The 24,744-nt window shown below is 41.8% G+C and overlaps 1 protein-coding gene across 7 annotated transcripts; it reads left to right on the top strand.

The window, feature by feature from the left end:
- The first annotated feature begins 16,239 nt into the window (after positions 1 to 16,239).
- On the top strand, positions 16,240 to 23,891 carry LOC124012908 (keratinocyte differentiation factor 1-like). 7 transcript variants are annotated; one of them, XM_046326956.1, is made up of 5 exons: positions 16,240 to 16,537; positions 20,583 to 21,482; positions 21,647 to 21,762; positions 21,888 to 21,965; positions 22,362 to 23,891. In XM_046326956.1, the coding sequence occupies exons 2-5, from the start codon at positions 20,605 to 20,607 to the stop codon at positions 22,427 to 22,429; spliced, it is 1,140 nt and encodes a 379-aa protein (XP_046182912.1). In that variant the 5' UTR covers positions 16,240 to 16,537; positions 20,583 to 20,604; the 3' UTR covers positions 22,430 to 23,891. The 7 variants fall into 7 exon arrangements, with proteins under 7 accessions (XP_046182912.1, XP_046182913.1, XP_046182911.1 ...); XM_046326957.1 differs by lacking the exon at positions 16,240 to 16,537 and adding an exon at positions 19,243 to 19,332; XM_046326955.1 differs by lacking the exon at positions 16,240 to 16,537 and adding an exon at positions 19,246 to 19,681.
- The last annotated feature ends 853 nt before the right edge of the window (positions 23,892 to 24,744 follow it).

Below are 24,744 nucleotides of genomic sequence, written 5' to 3' on the forward strand. Positions count from 1 at the left end.
TGCAGAAATGCAAAATTGACTGGCCTGATGAACTCGAGATCGCCGGGCAGTGATAGTGGTTCCAATATAGTGGTTCCTCCATCGCTCGTTGTGTTGATTTCATCACGTCCATTTGGTGAAGTTTTTTCACTGTTGAATCATGTTGCAAATGCACTGTGCATTGAGAATATGGAAATGCCATCGCAGGCTCTGTGTGTCTTTAAGCACCGCACTTTGTCACTCCATCCTTGCTGTGTGTGTGTGTGTGTGTGTGTGTGTGTGTGTGTGTGTGTGTGTGTGTGTGTGTGTGTGTGTGTGTGTGTGTGTGTGTGTGTGTGTGTGTGTGTGTGTGTGTGTGTGTGTGTGTGTGTGTGTGTGTGTGTGTGTGTGTGTGTGTGTGTGTGTGTGAGAACTTTTCTTTGACATCTGTTGGAGAAAATGACTGATTTACAGTTCATGAGGGGTGCTTAATCACACATATGAAGTTTTTAAAAGATCTGACCTTTTTAACCCTTCGAAACAGCGCATATGACACCATTTGAAGGCACTTCCGTTTGGCACAGGAAGCTGAACGTGAACACATATCCTCATTGGGTAGGCTCTTACAGAATCCTGAGTTTTAAGTCTATGTTTAGAATTGACTGATCTACACAGGGTTGAATACAGTGATTTTCATAATTGCAGGTTATGTATATCAAAACACTTTTAGGGTGAATTTAATCACTTACGGTTGCTTCAGGAAGCTTAGAATCAACACAGGTAGACCTCATAGTGGCCTGGTGGATTGTCATGGAAGACAGGTTCATAAGACATTCATAACCCACATGGGCTTCAGGTTGATTTTAGTGGTGCAGGCAATGTATTACTATGGGGAGAGAAGTCAATGGAAACTGTTTGACGTAAACATCTTCTTTTAACTTTTAAGGGTTAATGCCACATGGTCAAGTTTAGGCTTGCACCGATCGGGAGGACCTCAGGAATGCTTCTAGCCCAAACTGTTCTCCCGCTGTCACCCAAAAGCCCCTGCAATTTAGGACCAGGCTTCATTATGAGCTCAGACCGAGCAAGCTTACGGTCTAGCGGGGCATCTCGTTGAACTCGGCACAGCCTAGAGATATGATAACACCATTGCAGGCTCTGAGTGTCTTTAAGCACCGCACTTTGTCACTCCATCCTTGCTGCGTGTGTGTGTGTGTGTGTGTGTGTGTGTGTGTGTGTGTGTGTGTGTGTGTGTGTGTGTGTGTGTGTGTGTGTGTGTGTGTGTGTGTGTGTGTGTGTGTGTGTGTGTGTGTGTGTGTGTGTGTGTGTGTGTGTGTGTGTGTGTGTGACAGAGTTTTTCTTTGACATCTGTTGGGAGAAATGACTGATTAACATTTCCTCATTTACGGTTGCCTAATAACCCATATGAAGTTTTGAAAAGATCTGACCTTTTAACCCTTCGAAACAGCACCTATGACAACATTTTACGGCACTTTACACAGGAAGCTGAAAGTAAACACATATCCTCCTTGGGGTAGGCACTTATATAATATTGAGTTTTAAGTCTTTATGCTAAGAACAGACTTATTTACAGAGGGTTGAATGAGTATGTGTTATTTCAGAAAATCATAGAAAATCACAGAAATATCGTATAGCTCGGAAACACAATTCAAAAAGATTTGTCTGAACAAGCTGCAACTGGATCTGTAACTTAGGTTCATTTACTTTGATGTGAAGCAGAGACATTATTGCTCTATTTTCATTTTTGACCTTTAACCTCTTGCTCCTACCTGGCACGCAGGCGTCCCATCTAGAGCTCTGGAAATGCAAATGCGCTACGTTAAATGCTAATAGTATTAGTTAAAACTCAAACGTTCATTAAAATACACATGCAAGGTATTGAATTAAAGCTACACTCGTTGTGAATCCAGGCAACAAGTCAGATTTTTAAAATGCTTTTCGGCGAAAGCATGAGAAGCTATTATCTGATAGCATGTAACACCCCAAAAGACCCGCAGGGGACGTAAACAAAATAATTAGCATAGTCGGCGCTACACAAACCGCACAAATAAAATATAAAACATTCATTACCTTTGACCATCTTCTTTGTTGGCACTCCTAGATGTCCCATAATCACTATTGGGTATTTTTTTCGATGAAATCGGTCCATATATAGCCTAGATATCGATCTATGAAGACTGTGTGATAAACGGAAAAATCTATGCGTTTCATAACGTAACGTCATTTTTTTAAATTCAAAAAGTCGACGATAAACTTTCACAAAACACTTCGAAATACTTTTGTAATGCAACTTTAAACGTTAATAAGCGATCAAATTAATCACGAGACGAAGTGTTTTCTATAGGGGTCCGTCTTGAAATACTGTCCGTGTATTTCTCAACCAAAATATCCGGTCGGAGACCTGAAGAAAAAGCCTGTCTCTTGTTCGTTTGACCAAGAAACAAAGAATTGGCAAATGACAAGACTGTTGACATCGTGTGGAAGCTGTAGGTACTGCAACCTCAGCCCTATTTAATGTCTTTCGCCCATAACAATGGGTTGAAGCGGCGGATGGATATATTTTTCCACTTTCAGTGATCAGATTTTCCTGCACTTTTCAATGAAACGCACGTTGTGTTAAAGTCACAGCCGTGATTTAACCAGTTTTATAAACGTCTGAGTGTTTTCTATCCACACATACTAATCATATGCATATACTATATTCCTGGCATGAGTAGCAGGGCGCTGAAATGTTGCGCGATTTTTAACAGAATGTTCGAAAAAGTAGAGGGTCGACTGATGAGGTTAATCCCGTTGAGGCCTGGACGCCGTCTTGTTCGGGGCCAAAGGCCCATTATGCCAATACCTATGCTCACCAAGTTTCTTCTTCGAAGTCTTTTCCGTTTAGGAGATAAGGCCACGTCGTGATTGGTGATGTTTTGTACATTTGCAATATGATTCTACTCGTCCTCTTGTGGGATTTACCGGGACAGCGGAAAAATGACCAAAATTTGAACGTTTTATTAAACGAAAACCGAATGTCCGAGAGACTTCGTTTGATTACTTCCTGGAAGATCCGGCCCTGCTGCACGGCCCGACGCTGTCCGCCAATTTACATTAGAAATGTTGTCGGACGTCTAGTAAGAGACCGTACATTTGCAATGTGGACTTTCTCACTAACCATATGGCAAATGTCAAAATGTTCCCTTAAGGTATGTGAAGTCCAACCCTAGGTCTGCCGGCGGCCCTACCCAAAGCCTCTACTCTAGAAGCTATGGCCTTACCCAGTGTGGGACTAGCAGTTGCACCTCCACCACCCCTCAACGCTTCGCCCTGGCCACCATCCACAACATCTCAGAATACTACGGTGGAGCTTGTGTCTGTCGCCTCGAAGTAGTGCCTCCTCCCCTAGCCACTCCAAACCCAGCTCTTCAAGTGCCAGCAAGCCACAGCCAAAACACACTGCACCTGCCAAGCAGAAAGCCCCAGCCCCCGCATTACCTATTAGTTGTGGTATTAGTAAACACAATTGGCCCAGCGTCGTCCGGGTTAGGGGAGGGTTTGGCTGGGGTAGGCCATCATTGTAAATAAGAATTTGTTCTTAACTGACTTGCTTAGTTAAATAAAAGTAAAATAAAATGAAATAAAAAGTAGAACACCAGACCAGAACATTTCTGACCTGCAGGAAATGAATGCAAATTAGAAAGAAATGTTTATTTCCTTTTGTTTATTGTCTATTCCATTTGCTTTGGCAGTGTAAACATATGTTTCTCATGCCAATAAAGCCAATAAGTACGTTGTATGCTTATTATGATGATGAAATATCATGGGTGAAGCAGATTGTTGAATGGCCTGACGAATAGAGAGGAGAGTGTTGTCTCCCATTAGAGAGAACAGAAGCGTCACCTCCATCCTTTGTTGATTAATAGAACTCATTTTCAGTATGATTTAAGACACCTTTCTCCTCTTCCTGCAAATCTACCCTCTGTCTAAAGGTCCTGTCAACAAGATCGTTTCTGCTGATGCCAATGAAAGATTTATTTGTATTTTATTTTACATTTCTGTATTCTGCGTGAACGTTATTTTTCTCTTTCTTTTTCTTTCTTATGAGTGTTGCCAGGCGTTATGGAAAAAGAGAGGAAAGGAAACGGCTCCTAAAAAAGGATGTCTGTGCCTCCACTTCCTCTGGCAGGTAATAGCATCTTTGATTTGAGCCACCACACATGGATGGTCAATGCATGCGAGGTGTTGCTCTCTCTCTCTGTTTATTTTACTGTGACAAACTGGTGTGCCCTTCCGGCTTAGTCATTCACCTCAGTGTAAAAGACAAATGTGTCAACAATATTATAACATCTAGAACCCAAGGGAACAATCTGCATCTAGGCAGACATGGGATCTGGATATGGGTTTGTACTTTTGGGAATATTTGATTAGTTCCACTGAGCCAAGCCCAGCTGAAGACATGGAATGATTTTTAATACTATCTGAATCCAGGCTGGTTAGCAGTGCCATGTGTCTGATAAGACGTGAGGGTGAAAGTGTGACATTGTGACAGATATCCTCATCATGGATAGGGGCCTGATGCGCACTTTGTCACTCCATCCTTGCTGTGTGTGTGTGTGTGTGTGTGTGTGTGTGTGTGTGTGTGTGTGTGTGTGTGTGTGTGTGTGTGTGTGTGTGTGTGTGTGTGTGTGTGTGTGTGTGTGTGTGTGTGTGTGTGTGTGTGTGTGTGTGTGTGTGTGTGTGTGTCTGTGTGTGTGTGTGTGTGACAGAGCTTTTCTTTGACATCTGTTGGGAGAAATGACTGATTTACAGTTCCTAATTTACGGCTGCCTAATAACCCATATGAAGTTTTGAAAAGATCTGACCTTTTTAACCCTTCGAAACAGCACCTATGACAACATTTTACGGCACTTTACACAGGAAGCTGAAAGTAAACACATATCCTCCTTGGGGTAGGCACTTATATAGTATTGAGTTTTAAGTCTTTACGCTAAGAACGGACTTATTTACAGAGGGTTGAATGAGTGTGTGTTATTTCAGAAAATCACAGAAAATCACAGAAATCTCGTATAGCTCGGAAACACAATTCAAAAAGATTTGTCTGAACAAGCTGCAACTGGATCTGTAACTTTAAAAAAAAAAAAAAAAAATTGACATTGTACGATTTCTCTTAAATTACGTAAGATAAATGGCTGGTCTTTTTTTATTGACACCGTAGCTTCATTTACTTTGATGTGAAGCAGATAAATTATTGCTCTATTTTCATGTTTGACCTTTAATCCCGTTGAGGCCTGGACGCCGTCTTGTTCGGGGCCAACTGCCCATTATGCTAAACCTATGCTCACCAAGTTTCTTCTTCGAAGTCTTTTCCGTTTAGGAGATAAGGCCACGTCGTGATTGGTGATGTTTTGTACATTTGCAATATGATTCTACTCGTCCTCTTGTGGGATTTACCGGGACAGCGGAAAAATGACCAAAATTTGAACATTTTATTAAACGAAAACCGAATGTCCGAGAGACTTCGTTTGATGACTTCCTGGAAGATCCGGTCCTGCTGCACGGCCCGACGCCATCCGCCAATTTTAGAAATGTTGTCGGACGTCTAGTAAGGGACCGTACATTTGCAATGTGGACTTTCTCACTAACCATATGGCAAATGTCAAAATGTTCCCTTAAGGTATGTGAAGTCCAACCCTAGGTCTGCCGGCGGCCCTACCCAAAGCCTCTCCTCTAGAAGCTATGGCCTTACCCAATGTGGGACTAGCAGTGGCACCTCCACCACCCCTCAACGCTTCGCCCTGGTCACCATCCACAACATCTCAGAATACTACGGTGGAGCTTGTGTCTGTCGCCTCGAAGTAGTGCCTCCTCCCCTAGCCACTCCAAACCCAGCTCTTCAAGTGCCAGCAAGCCACAGCCAAAACACACTGCACCTGCCAAGCAGAAAGCCCCAGCCCCCGCATTACCTATTAGTTGTGGTATTAGTAAACACAATTGGCCCAGCGTCGTCCGGGTTACGGGAGGGTTTGGCTGGGGTAGACCATCATTGTAAATAAGAATTTGTTCTTAACTGACTTGCTTAGTTAAATAAAAGTAAAATAAAATGAAATAAAAAGTAGAACACCAGACCAGAACATTTCTGACCTGCAGGAAATGAATGCAAATTAGAAAGAAATGTTTATTTCCTTTTGTTTATTGTCTATTCCATTTGCTTTGGCAGTGTAAACATATGTTTCTCATGCCAATAAAGCCAATAAGTACGTTGTATGCTTATTATGATGATGAAATATCATGGGTGAAGCAGATTGTTGAATGGCCTGACGAATAGAGAGGAGAGTGTTGTCTCCCATTAGAGAGAACAGAAGTGTCACCTCCATCCTTTGTTGATTAATAGAACTCATTTTCAGTATGATTTAAGACACCTTTCTCCTCTTCCTGCAAATCTACCCTCTGTCTAAAGGTCCTGTCAACAAGATCGTTTCTGCTGATGCCAATGAAAGATTTATTTGTATTTTATTTTACATTTCTGTATTCTGCGTGAACGTTATTTTTCTCTTTATTTTTCTTTCTTATGAATGTTGCCAGGCGTTATGGAAAAAGAGAGGAAAGGAAACGGCTCCTAAAAAAGGATGTCTGTGCCTCCACTTCCTCTGGCAGGTAATAGCATCTTTGATTTGAGCCACCACACATGGATGGTCAATGCATGCGAGGTGTTGCTCTCTCTCTCTGTTTATTTTACTGTGACAAACTGGTGTGCCCTTCCCGGCTTAGTCATTCACCTCAGTGTAAAAGACAAATGTGTCAACAATATTATAACATCTAAAACCCAAGGGAACATTCTGAATCTTTACTCCATGGCTAACTAGTCAGACATGGGATCAAACAGTTTTTTGATGGCTTTCAAATACTTTCAGTGTTTGCTTGATCCTGTCTGGAATGCCAGATGGGCAGGATATGGGTTTGTACTTTTGGGAATATTTTATTAGTTCCTCTGAGCCAAGCACAGCTGAAGACATGGAATGATTTTTAATACTCTCTGAATCCAGGCTGGTTAGCAGTGCCATGTGTCTGATAAGAGTGAGGGTGAAAGTGTGACAGATATCCTCATCATAGATAGGGGCCCTGATGGCACACACTGCTTCCAGCAGGGGACAGTAATGATCCCCATCAATCAGATTGAAACCTGCCAGACTGGTGGGGAAGAGCAAGAGAGAAAAAGTGTCCTATGTGGCGTCATATGGAGCATACCTGGTGATCATTTTAATCATCACTTGTGCCAGATAAAACGTGTGCACCTATTACAGTGAGTTGCTGTCATAGTATGTATCTAGTATCTCTCATAGTAGAATAATAACATAGAGTCATGATAGTAGAACATTAGAGCAATAACTAGGGTTGCAAAGGGACTGAAATGTCTATGGGAAGTTAAGTTTAGCTTAAATTCATCAAAAAAGTTAACTTATAACAGTGAACCTTTTTGGGGGGATACACATAAAGCGATTCTATGTATTGCATCATATTTTGGTTAAACCATCCCCAATTCAATGGAATTGCAACCCTCTGCATGCACAGTGCATTCTTCCAACACATGTACAGCTGATTCTCAAGATCTTGCACACTAATAAGATGCTATTGAGTCCACACTACTACACTGTCTGAGCCAAGGACTACAAGCTTTCTGGTAAGTTTTGATTACAATACTGGGTCTGGTGAATATATCTTATACGACATATAGGATTTTTTGTTAACTAGTAAATAGTAGCCTACAGCAAAGTGTGTTTAAATCATTTCTAACTTGTTAACAATTTCTGCTAGCTAGTTTTTGCTACCATGTGGGGTTTAGCTTGCATGAGTCTGCTAACTGAAGAGTGTTAATTCCCCTGTTTCCATACATGTTTCATTTTAAAACATTTATCTTACAAAGGAGTTGTTTAGTCTGCTTAATTATTTATCTGTACATGGAGACATTTCACTGCAGCTAATGTAGAAGGAAAAGCTGTGTACATTTGCAAATACTGTGCCAAATCATATGTGAAGAATACAGCAAAGAGGCAGAATCATCTGGCCAATTGCATAAAGTTCCCTCAGCACTTACAACAAGCAACCTCTGACTAAAGTCCCACTACTTCTATTTGAGGTGAAAATTGTGAATCAGACACCTTATCGATAGCAGCACCTTATCGATAACAGCTCATGGTCCTCCTGGAATCCAAAGTTTTTTAAAACTCAATTGAGGAACGTAGCCAGAGAAATTCTGATGAATGTCTTGCTCGAGCTGTGTATGCAACTGGTTCAACTCTGATGAATGTCTTGCTCGAGCTGTGTATGCAACTGGTTCAACTCTGATGCTTACAGGCAATGTGTATTGGAAGAGATTTCTGAATGTTCTTCGCCCAGCATACACCCCTCCAACCAGGCATGCTTTATCTACTATTTGCTGGATGCAGAGTTCAACAGAGTTCAAGTGAAGGTCAAGCAAGTCATAGAGAAAGCAGACTGTATTGCAATCGTCTCTGATGGGTGGTCGAATGTTCGTGGACAAGGAATAATTAACTACATCATCTCCACCCCTCAACCAGTATTCTACAAGAGCATGGACACCAGGGACAACAGACACACTGGTCTCTACATTGCGGATGAGCTGAAGGCAGTCATCAATGACCTTGGACCACAGAAGGCATTTGCACATGGTGACAGACAATGCTGTGAACATGAAGGCTGCTTGGTCTAAAGTGGAGAAGTCCTACCCTCACATCACACCCATTGGCTGTGCTGCTCATATATTGAATCTGCTCCTCAAGGACATGATGACTGTCACGTTCTGACCTTAGTTCCTTTTTTATGTCTTTATTTTAGTTGGTCAGGGCGTGAGTTGGGTGGGCATTCTATGTTGTTTTTCTATGTTTTGTTCTGTTGTTATATTTCTATGTGTTTGGCCTAGTATGGTTCACAATCAGAGGCAGGTGTCAGTCGTTGTCTCTGATTGGGAGCCATATTTAGGTAGTCTGTTTTCTATTGTGTTTTGTGGGTGGTTGTATCCTGTGTTAGTGTTTTCACCATACGGGACTGTTCCGGTTGGTTGTACTTTTGGTGTGTTTGTTCAGTGTTCTGTTGATTTATTAAATAGATCATTATGGACACTTACCACGCTGCACATTGGTCTGATCCTTGCTACTCCTCTGAAGAAGAGGAATTCCGTTACAATGGCACTGAAAACAATGCATACACTCTACAAGAGAGCCAAGGAAATGGTTCGGTATGTAGAGGGTCATCAAGTTATGGCAGCAATCTACCTTACCAAGCAAAGTGAGAAGAATAAGAGCACCATATTGAAGCTGCCCAGCAGCACCCGTGGGGTGGTGTCATCATGTTTGACAGTCTCTTGGAGGGGAAAGACTCTCCAAGAAATGGCCATCTCACAGCCTGCCGACATGGACAGCCCCATCAAGAGGATCCTCCTGGATGATGTATTTTGGGAAAGAGTGATAAGCAGCCTGAAACTCCTGAAACCTATAGCAATAGCCATTGCACAGATTGAGAGAGACCATGCCATCCTGTCTGATGTTCAGACTCTGCTTGCAGATGTAAGTGAAGAAATCCGTACTGCCCTGCCCACTTCACTGTTGCTCCAAGCAGAGGAAACTGCAGTTCTGAAATGCATCAAAAAGTGTGAAGACTTATGCTTGAAGCCCATACATGCCACAGCGTACATGTTGGACCCCAAGTATGCTGGCAAGAGCATCCTGTCTGGTGCAGAGATCAACAAGGCCTATGGTGTCATCACTACCATGTCTCGCCACCTTGGCTTGGATAAGGCCAAGGTTCTTGGCAGTCTGGGGAAGTACACTTCCAAGCAAGGGCTTTGGGATGGAGATGTAATATGGCAGTCGTGCCAACATATCTCATCAGCCACTTGATGGAAGGGTCTTTGTGGATCTGAGGCTTTTTCCCCTGTTGCCTCAATCAGCCTCCAAATCCCACCAACATCAGCCGCCTGAGAGCGCAACTTGTCCTTGTTTGGGAACACACACACCAAAGCATGTAACAGGCTGAACAATACAAGGGTTGAAAAATTGATGGCCTTCCGGGCAAATTTTAGGCTTTTTGAGCCTGACAACGAGCCATTCTCAACAAGGTTGGAAATTGACAGTGAAGATGAGGCCTCAGAGTCTGATGTTCAAGAGGTGGACATTGAGGAGGTTCGGGGAGAAGACATGGAAGCCTGAGAGGAAGACAACCAAAGCTTTAGTTTCTAGACTATCATTTTACAGATGTATGTTAAATATTCCCCTTTCTTGTTCAGTGAAATCATCCCATGTGAAGAGTCAACTCATTTAATTAAAGTTCAATTTGTAACTAAATTGATGTTTTTTTTCTATTGAAAGGATTTCATAATTTGCAATTTGTCTACTTATGATAAGGTAAAGGGTGTATGTTTCTGTGTCCATGTGGTAAATATATCCAATGCAAAAAAACATCTACATTTAAATGGTATTCATTTGCATATATTCCCGTTTCCAACTACAATAGTCATTTACAACATTAACAATGTCTACCCTGTATTTCTGATTAATTTGATGTTATTTTAATGGACAAAATAATGTGATTTTTCCTTCAAAAACAAGGGCATTTCTAAGTGACCTCAAACTTTTGAACGGTAGTGTATGTTATGGTTCACTCTTTTCCTTATCTCCACTGTGGACTGTCCATGTTGATCCTCTTGGTTGTCTTGGTCCTCTTGGTTGTCTTGGTCCCCCCTCTCTTTCCTGTAATCTAATTTAATATGACTTCTAATAGGGTATAACAGACTCGTTAGCCCTCTAGACGGACTACATGACCTCTATCAAATCAAAACTGGAGTTTTCACTCAAAATAAGTGATAAAAGAATGCTTGATATTTATAGAATAAATCATACCTAGTTTGATGTTTCTGTGACAAACAGTGAATTAATTAATTTTGCCGCTTTAAATATAATTTTATGTATTTCTATTAAGTCAAAACTGGAATTTTTCCTCGGAACGAAGGTTGGAAAAGTATGCTAGAAGTTTATAGATTAAATCATACATAGCTTTATGATTCAGTGACAAACGGTGAATTAGTTATTGATTTTTAAATTTCTAAATCGCTTTTGGCGAATGTCTGCATGTCTGTTGCATGTCCAAACGTGTGAATATAAAACCAACTTTACCTCGGTATTAAACCATTTGAGAAGGTCCAGCGTAGTAACAAACATAGTCGTCCACGATTTAGGAAACGTTGATTTTATTAAATCTACATTAAATTGTACAAATTTGAATGAATTACTTATTCCAAATGTAAACATGTGCAACATTGCTGAAGAACAAAAGTGGTTGCATAATTGTCTATGCAAAAAGGGCACTGTTAACCATTGTACATTGGCCTTAAATTATTTTATTTTTGTATAAAATAGTGTTTTCTGGAGAACGAAGGAGAGTTCAACAAATAGTCATCTGAATTCACATAACATCACTGTGGGCCACGCAATATTCATTTATAAGTCAGTCTGGGCCACGCAATATTCATTTATAAGTCAGTCTGGGCCACGCAATATTCATTTATAAGTCAGTCTGGGCCACAATATTCATTTATAAGTCAGTCTCAGCAATATTCATTTATAAGTCAGTCAGGGCCACGCAATATTCATTTATAAGTCAGTCTGGGCCACGCAATATTCATTTATAAGTCAGTCTGGGCCACGCAATATTCATTTATAAGTCAGTCTGGGCCACGCAATATTCATTTATAAGTCAGTCTGGGGGCAATATTCATTTATAAGTCAGTCTGGGCCACGCAATATTCATTTATAAGTCAGTCTGGGCCACGCAATATTCATTTATAAGTCAGTCTGGGCCACGCAATATTCATTTATAAGTCAGTCTGGGCCACGCAATATTCATTTATAAGTCAGTCTGGGCCACGCAATATTCATTTATAAGTCAGTCTGGGCCACGCAATATTCATTTATAAATCAAATCAAATTTATTTATATAGCCCTTCGTACATCAGCTGATATCTCAAAGTGCTGTACAGAAACCCAGCCTAAAACCCCAAACAGCAAACAATGCAGGAGTAAAAGCACGGTGGCTAGGAAAAACTCCCTAGAAAGGCCAAAACCTAGGAAGAAACCTAGAGAGGAACCGGGCTATGTGGGGTGGCCAGTCCTCTTCTGGCTGTGCCGGGTAGAGATTATAACAGAACATGACCAAGATGTTCAAATGTTCATAAATGACCAGCATGGTCAAATAATAATAAGGCAGAACAGTTGAAACTGGAGCAGCAGCACAGTCAGGTGGACTGGGGACAGCAAGGAGCCATCATGTCAGGTAGTCCTGGGGCACGGTCCTAGGGCTCAGGTCCTCCGAGAGAGAGAAAGAAAGAGAGAATTAGAGAGAGCATATGTGGGGTGGCCAGTCCTCTTCTGGCTGTGCCGGGTGGAGATTATAACAGAACGTGGCCAAGATGTTCAAATGTTCATAAATGACCAGCATGGTTGAATAATAGTAAGGCAGAACAGTTGAAACTGTTCTGTTTATAAGTCAGTCTGGGCCACGCAATATTCATTTATAAGTCAGTCAGGGCCACGCAATATTCATTTATAAGTCAGTCTGGGCCACGCAATATTCATTTATAAGTCAGTCTGGGCCACGCAATATTCATTTATAAGTCAGTCTGGGCCACGCAATATTCATTTATAAGTCAGTCTGGGCCACGCAATATTCATTTATAAGTCAGTCTGGGCCACGCAATATTCATTTATAAGTCAGTCTGGGCCACGCAATATTCATTTATAAGTCAGTCTGGGCCACGCAATATTCATTTATAAGTCAGTCTGGGCCACGCAATATTCATTTATAAGTCAGTCTGGGCCATGCAATATTCATTTATAAGTCAGTCAGGGCCATCCATGCCTTGCCCAGAAATGATACTTTCTGTCTCCTGCCAATGTTTTAAACTTTAGCATAAATGGTGTGAGAGCAACTCAGACACGGGACCATGTGTTCAAATCAAATCAAGGTGTATTTATCACATGTACCAAATACTACAGGTGTAGACCTTACAGTGAAATGCTTACAGGCTCTAACCAATAGTGCAAAAAATGTATTAGGTGAACAATAGGTAGGTAAAGAAATAAAACAACAGTAAAAAGACAGGCTAAAAACAGTAGCGAGGATATAAAAGTAGCGAGGCTACATACAGACACCGGTTAGTCAGGCTGATTGAGGTAGTATGTACATGTAGATATGGTTAAAGTGACTATGCATATATGATGAACAGAGAGTAGCAGTAGCGTAAAAGAGGGGTTGGCGGGTTGTCAGTGGGACACAATGCAGATAGCCCGGTCAGCCAATGTGCGGGAGCACTGGTTGGTCGGCCCAATCGAGGTAGTATGTACATGAATGTATAGTTAAAGTGACTATGCAGATATGATAAACAGAGAGTAGCAGCAGAGTAAAAAATAGGGGTTGGGGGGGGCACACAATGCAAATAGTCCGGGTAGACATTTGATTACCTGTTCAGGAGTGTTATGGATTGGGGGTAAAATATGTTGAGAAGCCTTTTTGTCCTAGACTTGGCACTCCGGTACCGCTTGCCATGCGGTAGTAGAGAGAACATTGGTGAGCCTGGTGCGGTATTTGTTTTGAATAAAGTTTGTTGTGGAGAAGGCTGATTCACAACTGTATGTGGAGCCAAACATGGTTAGGATGTATAGTGCCAGTTTCTTGAACAGGGACATCAGCTGCAGGCACTATATTTCCCCAGAAAGTGACAGGGTCACAACCACCAGCCTGCACCTTCAACTACACATTTTCTTACAGTTCAATCAACTCCATTTGCAGTGATGCAACATCTACCCATCTGAAGGTCTGTTTTACATCTTCTGACAACATTGTCATGTTTGTGACAAGGAAGATGAGGAAGAGGTTCTGGATGAGCAGCACCAGTTCTCTTCCAACAGTGAAGCACCAATTCTCTTCCAACGGTGAAGTCATCAAAGCGAGCCTTATTACAGGCTGTATCACCGACTGGTACGGCAACTGCTCCGCCCTCAACCGTAAGGCTCTCCAGAGGGTAGTGAGGTCTGCACAACGCATCACCGGGGGCAAACTACCTGCCCTCCAGGACACCTACACCACCCAATGTTACAGGAAGGCCATAAAGATCATCAAGGACATCAACCACCCGAACTACTGCCTGTTCACCCCGCTATCATCCAGATGGCGAGGTCAGTACAGGTGCATCAAAGCTGGGACCGAGAGACTGAAAAACAGCTTCTATCTCAAGGCCATCAGACTGTTAAACAGCCACCACTAACATTGAGTGGCTGCTGCCAACACACTGTCATTGACACTGACCCAACTCCAGCCACTTTAATAATGGAAATTGATGGGAAATTATGTAAATATATCACTAGCCACTTTAAACAATGCTACCTTATATAATGTTACTTACCCTACATTATTCATCTCATATGCATATGTATATACTGTACTCTACATCATCGACTGCATCCTTATGTAATACATGTATCACTAGCCACTTTAACTATGCCACTTTGTTTACTTTGTCTACATACTCATCTCATGTGTATATACTGTACTCGATACCATCTACTGTATGCTGCTCTGTACCATCACTCATTCATATATCCTTATGTACATATTCTTTATCCCCTTACACTGTGTATAAGACAGTAGTTTTGGAATTGTTAGTTAGATTACTTGTTGGTTATCACTGCATTGTCGGAACTAGAAGCACAAGCATTTCGCTACACTCGCATTAACATCTGCTAACCATGTGTATGTGACAAATAAAATTTGATTTGATTTGACTTCTGGATGAAATCAACATGGTTGGGAACACATCTGTCTCCCTACGTTTGCACCAGAAGATTGGGGAAGTGGACATGTTCTCTCTGAAGATCATTCTTGAAAAGCTCAAGTTTCATCTGGAAATCCCGAACTGCTGTTATCATATCACACACTGTGTTGTCCCGTCCCTGCAGCTTAACATTCAGTTGATTTAAGGTGTGATGTAATGTCTGTCAAATGCAACTGTTTCCATCTTCCAAAAACTCAAACTGAGTTGCCTTGTCACACTTTTGCTCTGTTAAGAAAGCTTTGATTTCCTCCTGAAAGGCCCAAAAACATTCCAAAACCCTGCATTTGCTGAGCTTTCTGACATTGCTGTGCCGTAGTAAGTCATCAGAACTAGCATTGGCCTTTGTCAGAATGCCTCGTAGCAGATGCCATTGATCAGCTTCATCATCGTTGTCATGACCTCAGAATACTCATTTCCCAGACTGGCACACAGGACAGATAGATGGATGATGCAGTGATTTGTCAGGTCAGGGTGGTCCTCTTTCAAACGTGCAACCAGTCCCCTCCCTCTTCCTATCATGGCTGGAGCTTCATCTGTGATGATGAAGAACTCTGACTTCAGATCTCTCCCCCTCTTTGTCAGCATCCCTTTGATGACCTCATGGATATACTTAATCTTGTTTGTTCTCACCTCTGTGTTCAGGGGATACGTCCGATCTAATTTACTAAGCCTGGTGTCCTCATGGCGTTAAACATTGGCACTTTACTCACTGAATATCAGGCACATTGGTTTTGTGCTATTTGCGGGGAGAATTAATAAATACTGTCCCGTTTTCAGAATCAACTATTAAAAAAAAAAAACAAGCCATATACTGGTAACTAAGCTCCTTCAATCTGTGATATTTACAGTTGAAACGTGGTCAAATATTTCCGATTCTTTCTGCCTGCTTGTCCCAAGGTTCCACAGAGGATATTTGGATTAATGTGATTGGGTAAAACGCGGCCTCTTGTATTTGCAAATAACCATGCAATTGGATTAGGCGGAGCACTAGTTGAAGTGGCCGTTGCTTCGAGAGAGAGAGAGAGAAAGAGAAGTTGCTGAGTTAGAGGCCGCGGCGCCCGTTTTGATATATATATATATTTTAAAGCTGTCTAAAAAAATGCATTGACTTTTATATAACAAAATGTGATGTTGTCCGATTGGATTGACCCTTCTCTGGGTCCGGACCAGGACCGCGGTCCGCCAGTTGAGTTTGGCTACTGTAGTCTGACGTGATGTCCACATAACACAATATTTTGGATAGCCATGCTAGCTTCGCCCTCGTGAGGGTGCTAGGAAGCAGGTTAGATATAGTGATAGGCATGAACAGCCAAACCAGTAGGGGCTGGAAGTTATCGTGAGCTTAGATTGGTCAATAGTGTCGCAGAGCAGCCTATTTGCATAATGTTCACCTTTCCCCAACTTTGGTCCCGCATTGTTGACCATCCCTCGCCCACATTGCGCTCCTGGCCACTTCCCTTCCCTCCATTGACAATGACTGGCTTCCAAAATGTCATCGCTCCCTGTCAAAATCCACTGTGCGGAGTGGATTCAAGACCGCTCGATTGAAATTTAAAGGCAACGTTCCTTCATTCACCGCGACTGCATTCACAGTAAACGTTGCTGCATATGTCGGCTCAATCGGAAATCACCGATACTTCTTGGATATGGATGGAATTCAGCTCTGAGGCTTGTGTAAGTACTCTTTACTACAACACAATAACCACAAACTTTACTTTGCGTCTATTTGTTTGAAATGATGGGATGTTTTTGTGTCTGGGAAATTAACTATGTGGAAATAGCGGTGAAAATTCCTTTTTGCACAAGTATTGAAGTAAAGGATGTCACGTGACGATATGGCGTGTGGTCCTCCCACTAGACTTTGGAAACCATGCAGTTTATTAGGCCACAGTTGAAATAATGAACTTCATAGGGTGGTGAAAGTGCACAGTGATCTTAATGCTCCTTCCCAATAAGTATGGAGGCTCTCAATCAATCAAATGTATTTATAAAGCCCGTTTTACATCAGCAGATGTAACAAAGTGCTTTACAGAAACCCAGACTAAAACCGCAAGCAATGCAGATGTAGATGCACGGTGGCTTGGAAAAACATTGATCATCATGTTTGGGAAGCATTGATGTAGACGATACCTGCACTGTATCTGCGAGCTGTTGGCTAAAGCACATGTGCCAAGAACAGAGTAGCACATTTGCAATTTAATGCAATAATTGTGTGAAGAACCTGTCGGTAGAGTTGAAAATGCAATGGAAACACATTGAACTTAAGGTTTATTCCGTACATGAAAACTTTTGCGAAATCACACACTGATTTTTATTTGCAACAAGTCCGTTTGGTGGAAACACACCACTAGTGGGACAATTTGCATATTTTCCTTCATGCGGATTCTAGAATATTCTCATGAAAATCTGTCTTCAATTGGATGGAAACCTAGCAGTATGGCCCTAAAATATGATTAGAGCTCATTCAATCACTGGTGGGAACCAATGATAGGCCTTTACATCATTGAAATTAATTACCTAGCTTTGTTTTCTCTATCAATTTGACTTGTTGCGGATAAAAGGCTGTGCATGATGATGTAGTTTTTTATTTCACCTTTATTTAACCAGGTAGGCTAGTTGAGAACAAGTTTTCATAATTACTTTTACGGTTCAATTCCCATGTACCTAAAAAATAAAAGTTGGTTTCCATTCCATCTTCACCTCAACTGATGGTTTTGTCACAATACTGTAGGCCTATATTGCATTTATATAGCTAATGTGCCCATTATGGTTATGGCATGTGCTCTAGCCAACAGCTGGCAGATAGTGAGGATAGGCTGGCCTACATGATGAGGTGATTATGGACAAAAGAGAGATGATTTGTATTTGTCAAATGGCAGCCAAGCATCGATCGTCATGTAATTTTCATTAGCTCACTGTCAACATGATATATAGATATACAAGTTCGTCCAGTTTGATTTCCTACAAATATTTTTCCTGTGGTTATAAAAAAATATATTTCACCTTTTATTTAACCAGGTAGGCTAGTTGAGAACAAGTTCTCATTTACAACTGCAACCTGGCCAAGATAAAGCACAGCAATTTGACACATACAACAACACAAGAGTTACACATGGAATAAACAAACATACAGTCAATAATACAGCTGAAGAACATCTATATACAGTGAGTGCAAATGAGGTGAGATAAGGGAGGTAAGGCAACAAATAGGCCATGGTGGTGAAGTAATTACAATATACAAATTAAACACTGGAGTGATAGATGTGCATAAAATGAATGTGCAAGTAGAGATAATGGGGGGCAAAGGAGCAAAATAAATACAGTATGGGGATGAGGTAGTTGGATGGGCTATTTACAGATGGGCTATGTACAGGTGCAGTGATCTGTATGTGTGAATTCACATAAAGATCTCATTTTCAATAGATTCCAGTTCAAATGACATATACACTGAGTGTACAAAACATTAGGAACACCTTCCTAATATTGCGTTTCACCTCCTTTCCCCCTCAGAACAGCCTCAATTCATCAGGGCATGGACTCTACAAGGTGTCAAGCATTCCACAGGTATGCTGGCCCATGTAGATGCCACTGTTTTCCACAGTTGTGTCAAGTTGGCTGGATGTCCTTTGGGTGGTGGACCACTCGATACACATGGAAAACTGTTGTGTGGAAAAACCAGCAGTGTTGCAGTTCTTGACACACCTACTACCATACCCCGTTCAAAGGCACTTAAATATGTTGTCTTGCTCATTCACCCTATGAATGGCACACATACACAATCCATGTCTCAATTTTCTCAAGGCTTAAAAATCCTTGTTTCAGTTGTCATGTTGCCTTCATCTACACTGATTTAACACGTGGCATCAATAAGGGATCATAGCTTTCACCTGGTCAGTATGTCATGGAATAAGCAGGTGTTATTATGTTTTGTACATACAGTGTAACATCTAAAACCACATCAAATCAAATGTATTTATAAAGCCCTTTTTTAACAAAGTGCTTATACAAAATTCAGCCTAAAACCCAAAGAGCAAGCAATGCAGATGTGGCTCGCAAAAAAACTCCATAGAAAGTGTGGTTGCAAATATAACACAGACAAATGCATAAGATGTATAGAATAGCTGAACACTAAAAACAGACTACATGAATATGTGGATAAATACTGGAGCCAGGGCTCTGGAAAAGGTGTGGGTCCCGCGGGGCTCTCCGGCTTGTATTAAAAGTCTATAATTGAATTCAAAGTTCTTCATTGTGTCATATTTGAACCGATTTTCCACTACAAAAGGCAGAAACTTGTGTGTAGTCTTCATAGGGCTAACCCTCCTGAATGGGAATGCAAAACCTTTTTTTCTGCTTACACGTGTAATCACCGGTATTGCACTTTTACGACGGTCCCTAAACCACCCGAGCGCCAGAAAACAGAATCTTGCCTTCTGTTCGACCCTGTTAAGGGAAGAGTTCGACTATCGGTAAAAACAAAAGGTGTATTTTGCTCTCTACCGTCATCTGATTCTAGATATTACCTTAGGACGTTCCGTTGGACAGCTATTGACGAGCGAACTCTGAATATCTAAAGTAGCCTAAACGAATTTACTGCGGTGATTTTGGTTGGAGTAACTCTCTCGCTTTATTACCTTGTCGCGCAGGTGAAAATCTGTTGTAAGGAAGCATTTACGAAACGAAACTATGCCGCGTCTTTTTTGTCTGTAATTCAAAAAAAAATATATATATACAAATGTAAACTCTTGCTCTTTATGGAATATAACCACTCGGAAGAAAACTCGGTGGAGAACCGCGATCACCCTTCGAATGCCGTGAGTAAGCCAAATTAATAAACCCAGGTGTAACTTATTTTAAAGTATCCATTACAGATGGAACGAAAGTTGATTAGATATGTGTTTTGGAAGTAGCACCTTGACAACTATTGTATTTTTTTGTTGTTGACAAAAGGTTGAAGATGGACTGAAACGGTCGTCGTCCATTTCAACTAGTTGTTCTACGTCTCAGCATATGGCAGTAGTAACCTTTCATTGTATGAAGTAGGCCCGGCCCTGCTTTCCTCAAACAACTGATCAGGACATTTTTGTAGTCACCCCCACCCCACAGCCTATCAGACAAAGTCTTTTGATTACATTCACGTTATGACACATTGGTTTACATTTTGGCCTACGTTGAATGGACACCGTCCTCATCCTGGCTTCCATATGGCCTTTGACTTTCTGTGAAAGTACGTTTTGAACGTGGCCTACAGGCCAGAGGGGTATACTACACATTTCCTACATTAGCCAGCTCACTTCAATCAACAACTAGAAATGACTAGCTTTTCTGGTTCATTAAGAAAGCTAAACTTACGTGTGTGTTTTTGGTTGTTTAGTCAATTAGGCCATCCCCGTTTTCAAGTTGATCTTTATACAAAATAAAACATTTTTAAAGAATATTTATGCAAGTTAGCCGGCTAATTCAATACCCCTCGGGGCTTCTCCGTGTGCTGGAGACCCAGGCTGCAAATGTTTTTCCTACCACAGCAATAACACACCTGAATCAATTTCTCATCTCATCACCAAGCCTTGGATTTGATTCACGGCTGCTTTGTTGTCTATTTCAAGCTGCTGATTATTATGACAGGATTAAGCAATGTTTAAAAAATACAGCATACATATTTCCTACATTAATGTAATGAATTGCCCTCCCCCACACTCCCTGTCCTCTTCTTTCCCAGGCCTTGGCTCTAGTGAGCCACCATGCCCAGCAGCATCACAGGGAGCCCCAGACCCTGGTCAGCGCCAGGGGGCCAGGTCGGCCTCATACCTGTGGAACCCAACCATCTCCTCTACCGGAGCAGCAGCAGCACCAGCCAGGAGTCCTGCTATGAGGAGCGATGTGTGGACCCGGTGGAGTTGAGGCACCAGGGTCCCAGGGGGACCCACCACAAGGCCCACCACGGGGACGTGCAGAGCAAGGCGGCTGATGAGACCATCGGCTTCATCCCCGGATCAGCAGACTCTCCTCCAGGGGATCATGGGTGTGGTCCTTGTGCCCCCTCCTCCCCAGGCAGCTGTAAGAACTGGGTGTGCAGCGTGCTGACCTGTGGAATCTACATGGTGTGTCGGCGCACCATCCTGGCCCCCAGTCCCACAGGGAGGTCACCAGATGACGATCAGGAGAAGGTCAACCTCCGGGGTCTCCAGAGCCACCCTGGGGCCAACGACCCCCAAACCAGGAAGGAGGGCGGGGGTAGTGGCTCTGATTGGTCGGAGGACATCTACATCAGAGGGGTCAAAGTGGATATTCCCAGAATGGAGGAGGAGCCAGTGGTCATTACCAGGCCTCTGTTACACAATGGAAGAGGTGGAGGAGGGAGACGGTACAGCCCTCCATCCTACTCCTGGTATGAGGGGGATACGGGTGATCTGAGCATGGGTGACGTGGACTCTCTGATCACCCAGAAGCTTCTGGAGCTGTACTCTGAGTACCAGATCGAGGAGCTGGCCCACTGCACCTCGGACTCAGTGTTCCTGAAGAAGACCGGTGAGATCAGCCAGCTGATCAGTGACCTGGCCGAGGAGCATCAGCTTGATGAGCAGGACGCAGAAGGTCGACTGGTCAAGGGCATCATCAGGTAGCTACCATTCACTGACATTTGCTGGTAGTGTTTAACTGCCTTGATCAAGGGCACATCAAGTATTGTTGTGTGCGTGCAAGCTGTTGGTAATGTGACAGCAAATCAATACATTAAAATGGATAATAAAGTTTCTACTATTTTAATCCATTCTATGCATTCAGGATCAGCACTAGGAAGAGCAAGAAGAGACCTCCATACCGAAGGTCACAGAGGAGTACCTCCGACAGCGGAAACGAAACTATGAGCAACTACCAAACATCAACCATCAGCAATAACAGTAAGCAACACCTCTAATGATAAACAACCACTTTTCCCCTATTTTACGTACTTGTTGAAGGAATCCTTCATGGGCTTTCATTTGTTATTACACTGTTAGTTGACTCACTCTGTTTTACCACAAAGATGATTATGATATCCAGATCTCCAAGGAGACAGATTCTGATATGAACGCTAGGAACATGAGGATGACCAGTGGAGCAGGTAAGCGACTTGACGTGGGTACTCTATGTTGTGTGTCCTGCAGTGTTGTAGTCATCATTAAGAGCTTGTTATGATGGGGTTAGAGTCCTTCAATACACACTTTTTTTTACTGAAATAGCAGTGTGTCCCCTGTGTTCATTTAGCAGTGGCACATTGCTGCAGGGGTTTTCAACTCTGACCCTATGAGGTCCGGAACCTGCTGGCTTTCTGTTCTACCTGATAATTAATTGCACCCACCTGGTGTCCCAGGACTAAATCGGTCCCTGATTAGATAGGAACTATGAGTGGAACTGACTTTGAAGCTAAAGACACATTTCCACATTGCGTGAACAATGAAGTTGGTCTGTTCGATTATGTTCTACATCTCATGCCTTCTTTATCATATTTTGATTGAAGCAGAGAGTTCTGAACGTCAGATGTCTGTGTTAGGCATGCCCCTGCCCGGGACTTCAGTCAGAACATGATGATCCATCTTCAACACTGCTGATACCATGGAGCTACTCACCAGTCTCCAGCTGAAGAGGTTGGGAGCCATACAGATACACGTATTGTAAGGTCTATTTAATTCTGTGTTGGGAACTTTAAGGAGCCTGAGAATTAGCACTATGTTAAATGAAGTGGGAGGAGTATTATGCGTATGCAAACTCCGTCCGAAGACCACGACTTTATTTTGAAGGCGATACTATGAATCGTGTCATCTGTATATTGAAGGATTCTAATGTAACCAGGGTCGTGAATGTATCTTTGATTCTGGCATATTTTGCGCCCTTGTTTGGGGGTTGGTCTGTCTCATAGGAAAGTCACTGTAGATTTACTTCTCAAACTCTTCCAGCAGCTTCCCCTGTTTTGTTGTTCCTCTTAATGCCCTCAATTACATCCGTGGTGGTGTGTGTTACTTTACCAGTGAATAACAACTAGCTCTTTTGATATGAAACTCGACTCTCCACTGCTGCCGGATCTCCTTCTGCATTATCGCTTCAACACTAACACAAGAATCAGTTTCAAGGTAGTGTACTCACATCCAGGGACTTGCAGGGTCAAGTAAACTGACCCGAGGAAGATGGATAACCGCACACTTGATTGGTCAACGGTTTAATAGCGCAACATGTAGACACCAAGAACTAATCTGGAATGTACTGGAGGCCAAAAAACCCCACTGGGAACGGATGAAGAGGGAACACCTCAAAGACTATGAATGTTATTGACGTATTGGTGACTTTGAAATACAAGATGTAGATGTGCTTTTTGATGCCAAGAGAATATCATGCTGCTGTACCTAACTAGGTAACATTTTACTTAACACCCAGTGTCATAACGTGTTATGGTCTTAACTATGTGGAAACACTTGACATGACCTGTCATAATATGGTCATTACACTGTCATGACCCATATGTTTACACCTGTTGTGACATATATTGTATTATTTTATGGCTGGTTATAGAATCAAAACTCACATTTATTCAAAATAGTTTTTTCCCGGCCAGGAATTGTCCTTCCCTTTTTAAAAGATTGTTTCTTAAATCCTCTGTTATAATGAATTCTTTACGGTCATGTTTTTGATGTATTTTAATTAACTTGTAGAAAATCCGCTTTTTGACACTGTTGTGAAGCATTATGACCGTCATCCTATAAGTCACCTATCACGTACATGCTGTTATATACGTCATCCTATAAGTCACCTATCACGTACATGCTGTTATATACGTCATCCTATAAGTCACCTATCACGTACATGCTGTTATATACGTCATCCTGCTCCTGAAATCTGCATCTGCGTTCATCCCAGCCATCCGCAACGGAGCGTTGGGGTAAGTACATGCCTGACATCAATGTGTGTGCAATTACAGTGATCACTTAACGTGGTCGATTTCACACACAAATATAGAACATGTCAACAGTGTAATTGTGTAATGGAATGTTTTGCCTTGTGTGGTAGGTTTTGACACTCTTATGTAGGTGTCATAACCTGCCATAAAATAACGCAATGTGTCATGACAAGGGATATGACCATATTATAAAAGGTTATGTTATGACCATGTCATAACATGTTATGACGCTGGGTGTGTTAAGTGAATTGATACCCATAACGGTAATCCTAATATGTTTGCATTGCTTTAAAATTGGTTAGGGTCCAAAATCTCTCACGAGCATGTGGCCTGGATAATGATTTAACATGATCTCATTGTAGACGCCAATGAGTATATACTTGAAATTAAATTGTATAATGTGTGCATTTCTGTGATTTTATATAAAACATTTTTTTGAAGGGATGCACAAGCATAAATGAAGTTGTAAAGGCATTGATGCCATGCTATTCTTGCACATTTTGTCTTCTGTTTTATTGTGGCTGGTAAAAATGAACTGTGTTGCTCTCTATGGGGAAAATTTTAACTTCCACTTAAGTCTAATTTGAGTTCTGTACAATGAGACTAAGTGGATTTATGTGGAAGTTAGGATCCGCCTCTCTAAGAGTGTCTAAATGAATGATATGTTAATAAATAAATAAATATTTTAAATGGAAATCCTCCAGGCAAGAATGTCTGAACCTGTGACTAGTTCACTTTCCATTAGCTCACCAGTGGAAGAGTCCCAGTCATGTTTTGTGTGTGTTGTTGACATTAAGCTCTGTGTATTTCTGTGTTTTCATTCTTTCTAAATAGGCTTTTCCTGCTGCATTACTGGAAATGAATCAGCCAGTTACTCACACACACTACTCTTCCAAACTATCTACAACGCAGTTCTATTGTGTTGATGTATTGAAATGGAAGAATCTCTGAC

This window comes from Oncorhynchus gorbuscha, linkage group LG24 (assembly GCF_021184085.1).
Source record: "Oncorhynchus gorbuscha isolate QuinsamMale2020 ecotype Even-year linkage group LG24, OgorEven_v1.0, whole genome shotgun sequence".
Lineage (NCBI taxonomy): Eukaryota > Metazoa > Chordata > Actinopteri > Salmoniformes > Salmonidae > Oncorhynchus > Oncorhynchus gorbuscha.